The sequence below is a fragment of the Geotrypetes seraphini genome, chromosome 2 (assembly GCF_902459505.1).
Source record: "Geotrypetes seraphini chromosome 2, aGeoSer1.1, whole genome shotgun sequence".
In the NCBI taxonomy this organism is placed as follows: domain Eukaryota; kingdom Metazoa; phylum Chordata; class Amphibia; order Gymnophiona; family Dermophiidae; genus Geotrypetes; species Geotrypetes seraphini.
The window spans coordinates 494,723,210-494,735,572 of NC_047085.1; the positions used below are offsets into that span (position 1 = coordinate 494,723,210).

At 42.8% G+C, this 12,363-nt stretch overlaps 1 protein-coding gene across 4 annotated transcripts in view; it reads right to left on the minus strand.

The window, feature by feature from the left end:
* The window catches only part of SMARCC1 (SWI/SNF related, matrix associated, actin dependent regulator of chromatin subfamily c member 1), a 383,361-nt gene that overhangs the window by 125,044 nt on the left and 245,954 nt on the right, over positions 1–12,363 (minus strand). For all 4 annotated transcript variants that reach the window (XM_033931941.1, XM_033931940.1, XM_033931939.1 and 1 more), the window contains exon 21: positions 8,462–8,623. In XM_033931941.1, coding sequence (XP_033787832.1) covers positions 8,462–8,623 — 162 coding nt within the window. The remainder of the gene's footprint in view (positions 1–8,461; positions 8,624–12,363) is intronic.

Below are 12,363 nucleotides of genomic sequence, written 5' to 3' on the forward strand. Positions count from 1 at the left end.
ACAAAATCAGTGACTGGCTCCAAATAAACAAACTCTCCCTCAACATTAATAAATCCTGTGGTATACTCTTTCCAATAAGGAACAACGAAACAATAACAGGAAAAATCTTCAGTAAATCCTGCTCCGTAAAAATCGAACCAAAAATAAAACTTCTTGGAGTAACCATAGACAAAGACTTAACCTTCCACAATCAGATAAGCTCTGTAGTAAAAACTTGTTTTTACAAACTAAGGCTCATCCGCTCTCTAACCTCAATCCTTGAAACTAATGCAATCATAACCTTTGTGCACTCATTGGTTATTTCCCATCTAGATTACTGTAACTCTCTATAAAATGGACCCCAAAAAAATAATTACATCGTTTGCAGCTCATAAAAAATACAGTCATCAAACTTATACATAAAGCAGGGAAATATGATCATGTAACTCCTCTCCTGAAAGAAACCCATTGGTTACCCATCATGCACCGTATCACCTATAAAATCTTAATGCTGGTTTTCAAAATCAAACTCTATGCAATGAGAACTCAGAGTCCGATTTCAGTGAACAATAATAAACTATTATTAATATAGACAGGGGTCGCCATGCAACAAATAACTCAAAATTGGAAGGATTACACCAAATTAAACTATACATTTTGGTGGAATTCAGTCTGTCATATATACAAAATGGAAAAAACAATAGCATTACAACAGGGAAATATTCATAATTTTAAGAAAATTTGGGAACCATTGACTCGTTATTCCAATGATCAGATTTCATAGCACATTAGTAATAGTTATATTAGAGTGGGGAGGGATATGTATATTATATGGAAATAAGAACTGAAAAAAGGGGAGGGTTATATTTTATATGATAAGATGAATCGTTTGTAATCACAATTTCATGTATTAATTGAATATAATATGTACAATTTAAACAGTGTAAGAATGTAAAAATCTATAAATAAAAAATCAAAAAATAAAAATAAAAAAAAATCTAACTCTCACGTCTTCCATCTTTTCTTGACAAACTTATTATCCCTCTCTGTTCTCCTCGGACCCTAAGATCAGTAGATCAAAACTTACTTGCATCAAAGAATTCTACTACACTAGGAAAATTAACTTCTCTGTAGCTGCTCCAACCTTATGGAACGCCATGCCACCTCAACTTCGTCATGAAAATCTTCTCAATAAATTCAAGACCAAACTAAAAACATTTATTTTTCAAGATGCATATCATAGTCTCTAAATACTTCCTTCCCCAAAACCAGTAAAATCATCTCAACCGCTTTTATGAAGCGACTATCCCTGATGTTATATCCTCCCCCCTCTTCCAACTTTCATTTTAATAATGTATTTATTGACCTTTCTATCACCTTAATATCCTCAAATTCATGTAAGTCCTTGTCTATTGTCTTTTAATGTTCATTCCTCCCCATATATATATATACAATTATTATTTTACTTTTTATCTTTTTTTTTAGCATTGTAAACCGGCCAGGTACATGTTGATGGTCGGTATATTAAACACAATAAAACTTGAAACTTGAGTCCCCCCACTGAGAAAAAATGAGAGACAGAACTGCAGAACTGAGTGTCCACTCGTGTGGCTGAAGAAACCTGCTGAGTCTGTTTGCAAGTGAATTCTGCTCCTTTTGAATGTATATTGCTTTCAGGAATATATTTGCAAGCAATGGACCAGGTCCAATCTTCTGGGCCTCCAGACAAAGACGGAGAGAACCCATGACTCCTTGTTTATGTAATACAGTGTATCACAAACTGTGCTGTGGCACACTAGTGTGCCTCCTGAGATTCCAAGTGTGCCACGGTACACTGGGGAAGAGGAGAGGCGCCAACCAACTGACTTGCTTATAGGACGTGCCTCTTGCTGCAAGAGACACGTCCTGTAGGGCCAGAGAGGCTGACACCTATAACAGATGACGCTTGAGAACAGGGGGCCATCGGTAGCGTCTGTCCTTTTATTTTTTTTGCGGGGAGTGGGGGGGTGGAGAAGCTTTGCCTATGCGTGTGATAGAATGGAAGATAAAAAGGATGAAGGAGAGGCAGAGATCCAGGAACGCGGCCAAGAGCATTGGTTCACAAATGGGAGCGGCATCGATTGGCCGAGGCCGAGCAGGAAGAGCAGACCGAGGAGCAGGCCAACCAGAGTCAGCAGAAACTTTGGCATCTGTTTCAAAACTCTGCCACTGCCGTCGCCCAGCTCTATAAAGGTCAGGGGCGGGGACGTGGAAAGCTAACACTTTAAATAAAAGCAAGTAGTGCCGAAAATTTTTAAAAAAACACACCACAAAAGAAAAATCTCTTCCCCCAGCCGAGATCGGTGACAGAATGTAGAATGGCGAAAGGATCTGCCCTGGAAATAACAGCGAAGCCGTAACCTGGTCTATTGCTCCTGAGTCAAAACGTTAACAAATCTTCCAGCACTCTTTTCCCCAAAGACTAACCGAGCCTAAGAGCGTTTTCTTTGTAACTGGTCAGCTGAGTTAGTCTTGACAGTGAAAGGGTCCCGGGAATTTAAAGGACTTCTAGAAAAAAATGGCAAAGGTTTGGTGAACGCACCGGCAGACTGATGAGTTTGTGTGTGCCTGGTGTGTCTTACCAGAGGAATGAGAGTGATGAGAGGGAGAAATAGATATGAGGTGGAGAAGAGGGAGAAATGGTGCATGGGGAGAGAGCATGTTAGATTGGGGGGATGGGAAGGAGGAATGTCTCTTGAGGGAAGAGGCAAGGAGAGAAGAGAGAAATTGTGCAGGAGGCAGAAAGCGTTAGACTCATGGAGAGGGCAAGATGGATGGGGAGGACAGAAAGGAGGGAAGAAGAAATGTCACACTTGGGAGAAGAGGAGAGGACAGAGATTGAAAAGTTGGACTCATGGAGAGAAGTTAGTTGGGGGAGGGAAGGAGGACCAGAGAAGCAGCATGCAAGAGGAAGAGAGAAAGAAATGTTAGACTGGTGGAAAGGAGGGAGAAATATTGCACTGGAGGGGGGCCAAAAAGGAGAAAGGGAAGGGAGATGGATTGTAGGGGGCAGAAAGGAGGAAGGGAGAGAGAAATGTTACACTGGGGGGAGGAGATATAACTAAAGGAAGGGATAAATACCAGACCAGGGAATGGAAGGGAAGGAGGAGCGTCTGATAGCACTATAGAAATAGTAGTAGTAGTAGTAGAAGAGAGAGTAGTAGAGAGAGATGCCAGACTGGGAAGGAGAGAGATCTTGGACCACTGGGAGGCGGGAGGGAAGGAGAGAGATGAGGGAGGGAAGGCAGAAAGTAAAGACAGAGAGAAAAACAGTCAATGGACAAGAAAGCCCTGGAAGCATAGTTAAAAGTACAGAAAAATAAAGTCACCAGACAACAAAGGTAAGTAAAATGATTTTATTTTCAATATAGTGATTGAAATGTGTCAGTTTTGAGAATTTATATCTGTTCTGTATATTGTGTGCATATGAAAAATGAATGGAAAAAAATTGTATTACAATTAGTAAAGGGGGTGGGATCTGGGACAGAACTTGGGTGGGCCTAGGGCAGAGCTTGGGAGGTCTATGGTTAGGGTACTCAGTTGATATTTGTTAGACTTAGGGCAGACATGTCAAACTCTGGCCCGCGGGGTACTGAAATTTGGCCCACCAGCCAATTTCAAATTTCCCCCCAAAGCTAGCCTGCCGGTACAAGCGCCGCAACATTTGTAGGTTCATGCAGCCTTCAGAGGTTAACTGGTCGGCAGTAGCGATCCTTGTAGGCTGCTGTAGCCTCAGTTGCACATTCCCTCTAGCGCGGTCCTGCCCCTCCTCTGATGTACGGGACCGCGGTCGGGACCATGCTAGAGGGAACGTGCAGCTGAGGCTACAGCGGCCTGCTAGGATCGCTACTGCTGACCAGCGATCCTCTGCAGGCCGCGTGAACCTATAGATGATGCTGTGTGAACCTGCAGAGTCAGGTCCCAAGCAGACCAGTGGCTGAGGAAAGGTATTTTGGGGATTTCCTAAAGGGAAGGAGAGAGATCAAGGAGGCCCACTTCCATTTCTATTCATTTATTACAATGGTATGTCCAGGAGGCCTCATGCATTCCAGGGAACAGTTTTTATTATTTCATCACCCACCTGCCTGCATGCTTCTCAACCTTCTCTGCCTTCATCCCCACCCCTATTCCCTTTCTATCAGGCCTCTGCAGTTATATTATTAAATAATAATGCACAACACCTTCTCATTTACCTCCGCCTCAACAAGAGCACACACATACACACAAAATCAGAACAGACTGCCTAATCCAAAATTTGACCCCCATGCCTGTCTAGGACCTAAAAGAGAGAGGAAAAGTCTTTTTTATTTATTTTGTTTATATCACAGAGCCGGCGTGGGGCTGAAGAGGTTGTAACCCTATACGTCTGCTAAGACTAAGGGGTCTTTTTATTAAGGTGCGCATTTAGTGCGTGCTAAATCGGTTAGCGTACCTTAATAAAAGGACCCCTAAGTATCTAAAACAAAAAAATAATTCGGCCCGCAACTTAGCTTTTTTTTCAGATTTCAGCCCCTTATGTGATTGAGTTTGACACCCCTGACTTAGGGGGTACTTAGCTTGAAGTAGTTGAGAAACACTGCTGTAGGCAATCAGCCGGCGCCAGCGCTCTCCTTCTCTATGGCCCTCTTCCCTGCTGGCATCCCCTACTGGTGTCTCAGGACCCATCTGGAGGGCCTCTGTACATGCACGGATGTCAACATGATGATGTCACATGTGTGTGATGTCATCACTTCCGGGTGCCTCGAGCCATGGCCACTACCTTTAGTGTACCATCATTTGACTGGCTAAGATTGATGGTAGATGATAAGTCTGAATGCTAAGCTGAATTTTTGCTGCGGTAGAAATGCCCTGAGACGAATGGTGTCGAGCAGAGCTCCTATGAATTGTAAAGTCTGAGATGGTTGAAGTTGGGATATGGGAAAATTGATTTCAAAACCCAACTGTTGAAGGAAGAGAATTGTTATGCAAGTCGCTACTGTCACTCCTTGCAAGGTACGGTCTTTGATTAGCCAGTCATCCAAATAGGGAAAGACTTGGAGGCCCTGGGACCATAGTGCTGCTGCCACGGTTCCGTAACTAAAGCACGCCGGACATAAGCGCCACCGGTCCCACCACTTTAAACCAGTAATGTTACCCGCTGTGAGGGGGGAAGGCCCCCAGTACATGTAGAAGACCTCGCGCTATCGTGGGGGGGGGGGGGGATTGGAGGGGTTAACTCCCCCCAAGTACACTTAAAACTTCCGTTTTCCGTTAAGTTTTTGGAGTTTGGGAGTTTTTCAGTATAGTGGGGGGTTCCCTCCCCCCAATGGGAGCGTGAGGAATCATACATGTAGTGGGGGGTTTCCCCCCCACACCCTCACAATGCTAACGTTACAGGTTTAAAATGGCGGGACCAGTGGCACACATACGTCATGCGCGCAATTGTCGGCATGTCTTTATCGGAGCGCTTTTCTCCTGCACTCAATTGACGGGTCACCTGCTGCCACTATAACCAGGCACTTAGTGAATGCAAGGCCAAAAGGTAGTACTTTGTATTGATAATGGTAGTGAGCCACCTGAAATCTGAGGAATCGTCGGGAGGCCGGATGCACTGGAATGTGAGCATAGGCTTTTTTCAGATCCAGAGAGCATAGCCAGTTGTTGCGATTTAAGAGGGGATATAAAGTTGCCAGAGTTAACATCCCAAACTTTTCCTTCACTAGAAACTTGTTGAGATCACTGAGGTCTAAGATTGGACAAAGCCCTCCTGTCTTCTTTGGGATGAGAAAATACCGGGAATAAAATCCTGATTTCTCTGTCCAGGAGGAACCCTTTTGATGGCATTGAGAAGGGATTCTATCTCCCGAAGAAGAAGGGACATCTGCTAAGGGTTGTAAACAGACTATTGAAGGATGATCTGAAGGAATGTTGATGAAGAGAAGAGAGTATCCCTCTCAAATGACTGTTAGTACCCAGAGGTCTGTGGTAATCAGTCCCCAGCGAGGATAGTATAGTTGAAGGCAGCCTTCGATGAGTTGAGGAAAAGGCTGGGATAGAGGAACAGCAGCTATGCTCTCGAGACGTACATCAAAAAGAATGAGCAGGCTTTTGGGGAGCTGCTGATTGAGATTTTTGAGGACACTATTGTTTCTGCTTCTTCTGCTGTGGTCTAGCAGGAGCAGCTAGTTTGGAAGAAAAACACCTGATAGGAAGAAAAACTTAAAAGTCCTACAAGTTGAAGGCTTAGGCTTGAATTTAACCAAAGCATCCCAATGTTTCTCATGGTCAGTGAGCTTTTGGGTAGCATTTTCAATAGAGTCACCAAATAGCTCATCACCCAAGCATGGAATGTTAGCCAATCTATTCTGAAGATTGATATCCAAGTCAGAGCCTGAGCCATGCAAGACGTCTCATTACCACTGACATAGCTGAGGCTCTGGAAGATAATTCAAAGGCATCATAAGCAGATCTCACCATGTACTTCTAGCCAGGGCATGAGTGCAAGAGATGCAATGAAAATCCTGCAATTGTTGTGAAGGAATATATCTATCAAAACAAGACAATTTCTTAACCAGATTATTGACATAACAGGAAATATAGAAATTGTAGTTTAGGACTGTTAGCCAGCATGGAGTTTTAGTACAAGCGACGGCCAAACTTGCCCATAGTGCACCCTTCACACCCTGGTGGCACTGAGGCATAGACTCTGGATGAAGTAGATTTTTTCAAAAAGTCAACTCTACCACCAGGGACAGATGCTGGAGTTGTGGTTTGTCAAAACCAGGAGAAGAAATGATTTTGTATAAAGAGTCCAATTTTCTGGGAGCCATAGTAATTATGAAGGGGGTCTCCCAGTTCTCATGAAGAGTCTCTAAGAATACCATGTAATGGTAAGCGAAGAAGCTCTTTAGGAGGCTCATCATAGTCCAAGCCCTCTAAATATTCAGCACTGAAGGCAGAATCAGCTTCTAATTTGACTGGGAGCTCTTTGATTAATTGCCGAACAAATTTTGTGAAAGTTTTTCAGTAGGAGATTTAGCTCTTTGTGGAGATTTCTGAGGAGACTTTTCAGAAGAAGTATTGTAAGCCTCTGTAGTGGGCTCAGGGACATCATCCGCCGAGTCAGACTGTAAGTCGAATCTTTTGGTGAAGGTGTGCGTCAGGATCAATGGCGACATCAAGCCCGGTGTCGAACCGATGAAGATGACAATGTATGATGTGACTTCCTTTTACGTTTTGAAGAGCAGGAAGGAGAACGATGTTTCCGCTTCACAGCAGGTGAGGATGACTGATACTGACTGAACTTGGATTGTTGAGACAATGAGGACGAATGCTTTTCCTTGAAGAACTGGATCGACACCGTGATGGAGAACGGGATCTGTGATGAGATGAGCTGTGTTTGGACGTGGAACATTAATGTTGCACCGGAGATCCAGTATTGGTATCGCAGGACCTGGTGGCCTTATGCTCAGGTTGGGCCAGTATCTATGGAGTCTGTGTCGGAGTAAGGAGTTTGAAAATGTCAATGACTTGAAAAAGTGCTTCGAGCTTTTCACAGTATGAGAGCACTGTTACCTTTTGGCGTTCTGCCGGTACCATCAGTGCTGTGTCTGGCCTTGGAGAGGGTGACCTTAAAGAGGATGCACACCTCGATGGAGGAGAGGCCAGACGCAAGAGCGGTTATCGCTTGGTTGGCATCAAGGGACTCGATGCAAAGTTGACCTGCGAGACCTGTTGGGAAGCTGGTGGTTTTTTAGCTGGCTTACCCGATAGAGTGATATCACCTGACGCCAATGAAGTTGATGTTTTCAACGTGGAAGGCTGTGATGTCTTCTTGGTGTCCATGTCTGTGCTGAATAACTTTTCTTGTTGGAGCTTTTGACTCTTAATAGTGCGGTTTTGCAGGGTAGAACACCATGCACAGGATTCAACATGGTGTTCAGGGCCAAAGTACTGTAAGCATCAACTATGTGGGTCAGTGATGGAAATCTGAGAAAAAAAGACACATGAGCAGGAAGGCAAAGGCAAAACTTTGAACAATGTTCAAAAAGCACGACTTCTTAGCTCCGCAGGAAACCAAGAACTGAGAAGCCGCAAGCGGCATCGGGCAGGAAGGCACTCGCGCATGCGCGGTGCAGGCAGTTCGCAAACTCTCTCAAGTTCTTAAAGTGGCGTTGCACTTTTAAAGCTGTCCGTGCTAGGGCTCCGAGGGTGATATCAATGTGATAATATGCTGCCTGCGTGTCCTGGGATAACTTACTTTCTGAGAAAATCTTTAAGAAACATTACTGGCAAAGAAAGATGACTGGAGGACAATGTAAGACATCCAAATGAAGAGTCAAAACAAAGGATTAAAAAATTATGTTTCGCTTGTGATTCATGTAGATAATATTCACAGACACTTTTGACCAATTGATTTAATTGATCTGATCCCTGGGAAGGAAAGAAATCTCTTTGGACCTACCAGAATTACCAGGATCATCTGAACCAGTTCCTGCAATGCAGCTGTGCTCCAGTCCATATGTGGGATCGACTTTACCAGATATCCTGGCAGCTTCTTGTACCTTCTTAATGTGAGCTTCTACCAATTCTAAAGGTACCTCCTCCCGGACCCGAGAAAACTCCTCTGAGGAAAGTAAAAAATGAAATCCTATAAATTTTGTGTTATTCTAGTGCATCAAGAAAATACTATTACAACAGCACAACGCTGCAGGGGCAATTTAGGTATGGCATGCATAAAATATGCAGCAGCCACCTTAAATTGCTAAATTTACTTTCTATATTAAGTACGAATGGGTCAAATCAATGTTATTTCTCAGTTTATATTCTTCTAGAACAGGGACTATTTTGCGGCCCGTGATCTGTCCTCGCCTAAAGCAGGGGTCCCCAATCTGCTTCCCTTCCCACTGCCCTCCCCAATCGCTGCCTGGCTGGCCCGGAAGTTCCTCCCCGATGTTAGAATTGACGTTGGGTGGCATGAATTGGTCGGCCCTGCGCTGGGGAAGATAAACAGGGAGAGTTAAGACCTCGGCGCTGGCCTGTTCCCCGATTGCAGCGGTGGCGGCCTGTTCTCCAATGGTGGTGGCTTGGGGGAGGGCAGGGAGAAGTAAAGAAAGAAAGGGGGGACAGGGAGACAGAAAGAAAGAAGGGAAACGGGACACAGACAGAAAGGGGCATGGAGAGAGAAAGACAGAAAGAAAGGGCGGGCATGGAGAAAGAAAAAAAGAAAGAAAGGGGGCACGGAGAGAGAGAGAAAGACAGATATATAGAAAGAATAGGGGCATGGATAGATAGAGAAAGAAAGAAGGGGGCAGGGTGAAAGAAATAAAAAGTTGGGGGAGGGAAGGAGACAGATGTCAGACCAGGGGAAAGGAAGGAAGGAGGGAGGGAGAGAAAGGAAAGAAAGAGATGTCAGACCATGGAAATAGGGACAGAAGAAGAGAGAGATAGAAGGGATGGTAAGACATGGAAACGTTGATTTTGAAAAGAAAGCAGAAAAATTTAATATAAAGTTAATGCCAAAGATGGATGCAAGACAGAAAGTGAAGACGGAGAGAAAATCAGTCAAAGGACAAGAAGACCCTAGAAACATAGTTAAATGCACAGAAAAATAAAGTCACCAGACAACAAAGGTAGGGAAAATGATTTTATTTTCAATATAATGATTGAAATGTGCCAGTTTTGAGAAAGGAAAGATATTAAACTTTAAATTGAGGGCTGCAGAAAAAATAGGGTACTTGGAGGGCCGCAGAAAAAAATAGTTAATGACAATTTTGCATAAGGTAAAACTCTTTATAGTTTATAAATCTTTCCTTTAACTGTTAAAGGAAAGATTTATAAACTATAAAGAGCTTTACCTCATGCAAAGTTGTCATTTCTTTAATAAGACATTAACTATTTTTTCTGCGGCCCTCTAAGTACCTACAAATCCAAAATGTGGCCCCACTAAGGGTTTGAGTTTGAGACCACTGTTCTAGAAGAATGCCACGATTCTGTGTTGAATTAAAATGAGCCAGATATGGGCCATATTTTGGCAAAAAGCCTGCCTCGGGGGTTCTCAATCTAAAATGTCATATAAACAAAAACATAAGCATTATAAAACATGTGCAGCTTAAATCAAATAAAACATTAATTAAAACATTATAAAATAAATCAATCAAAAATCTAATCAGAATACTTCTATTCCGCTTTAAACAAAAATAGCTCAAGGTGGATTACTGTAAGACAATCTATCACAAAAGTTCACTGTACAAAAAAATACTAACCATATCTTCAATTTCCAAATAGAGCAAAGCTACTTAATAGTAAAATGTAAAGACAATAAAGCAGCTTTTCACAGCCTTTCTAAAAGATTGATAACACTCAAAATCCCTGATCTCTCTAGGTAGCTTATTCCAAAATTTCAGTATTGTGCTAGTCAATGGCCGGCAACTGGCTATTTTTTTTAATGACAGATAGTTGTAGAAGGAACAGTTAATCTAATTTCTCTAAGGACCTTAGCTCTCTAGAAGCTGAGTAAAAGGAAATCATTTCATGACCATCGTCAGGAGTCTGGCCACAAATAATAATAATAACAACTTTATTTTTTGTATAAAGGATCTTAAAACAAATGCTAGTATTTTAAAATGAAATTTTGCCTTCAATGGTAGCCAGTGAAGCTTTACCAGTAGAGGATTAACATGATCACCAAAGCTTCCTAACAATAGTAGCTTTGCTGTTGCATTCTGAAGGATCTGAATTCTCTGGATTTTATTTCTCTTGTAATCCCAATAGTCAATCTGACTTAGTACCACTGACTGTTATACTGTTCTAAAGTCAGAGGGTTCTAATAATGGCTTAAGGTGGCAAAACAATTTTAATTTAAAAAAGGCTTTCTTCATCATCTCATTTATCTCACAGTAATGCAAACAAAGACACCATGTTGAACATCATAAAAAAGATTATAAATGAAAAGCATATGGAAGATAAAATAAAGATAAAAAACCAGGGGCAGGTCCTGCCAATTCAATCTGATTAGTTTCTTTGACTGGATAACAAGGAAACTGGATGTGGGTGAGTCCCTAGACGTCGTGTACTTGGACTTTAGTAAAGCTTTTGATAGCGTCCCACACCGCAGACTATTAAGCAAGATGAAATCAATGGGACTGGGAGAGACATTAACTACATGGGTCAGTGATTGGCTAAACGGTAGACTTCAGAGAGTGGTGGTGAATGGTGCCCCTTCAAAAAAGTCAGAGGTGATCAGTGGAGTGCCTCAGGGCTCGGTCTTGGGCCCAATCCTTTTCAACATATTTGTGGGAAATCTGACTCAGGGGCTTCAGGGTAAAATCACATTATTTGCCGATGACGCCAAACTATGCAACATAGTAAGTGAGAACACTTTGCCAGACAGTATGACGCAGGACCTACTTCTATTGGAACACTGGTCCTCGACTTGGCAGCTAAACTTCAATGCTAGAAAATGTAAGGTCATGCACCTTGGCAGCAGGAATCCATGCAAAACTTACACACTTAATGGTGAGACTTTAGTTAGGACCAAGGCGGAATGTGATTTGGGGGTGATCATTAGCGAAGACATGAAGACTGCCAATCAAGTGGAGAAGGCTTCATCAAAGGCAAGACAAATGATGGGTTGTATCCGTAGAAGTTTTATCAGCTGGAAGCCCGAAGTTATAATGCCGTTGTACAGATCCATGGTGAGGCCTCATCTGGAGTATTGTGTACAATTCTGGAGGCCACATTACCAAAAAGATGTGCTGAGAGTTGAGTCAGTTCAACAAATGGCCACCAGGATGGTCTCGGGACTCAAAGACCTCCCGTATGAGGAAAGGCTGAATAAATTGGAAAGGCTGAATAAGGAGAAATTAGGTTCTTACCTGCTAATTTACTTTCTTTTAGCTTCTCCAGACCAGTAGAGGTTAACTTTACGAATGGGTATATATCTAATCATGACCAGCAGGTGGAGACTGAAAACAAAACTTTGGGACAGTATATCCTAGCCCCTCCTCTCTATTTCCCTCAGTCTGCCGAATAGCCAAGCAGAACCAAGAACTGGAAAACAACAGAGAGAAAAAACAATACTCCAAAAGGAGTAACAAATAACATACCCAAAATGCTGTTGGAAAATGCAGAGGAGAAATTCCCGAAGGAAGAATGTCCCCACAGCTCGCCAGCTAAGCCAGCCGAGCCACAGCCGCTGTTCTTCAATTCTCCCCGGCCCTAGAAAAATACTAGAACCCGCAGCAAAAACCAAAAACTGCCCGCGCAACAGCCCCAACAACAACAACAACAACAGACAGGGTGGGGACCTCTACTGGTCTGGAGAAGCTAAAAGAAAGTAAATTAGCAGGTAAGAACCTAATTTCT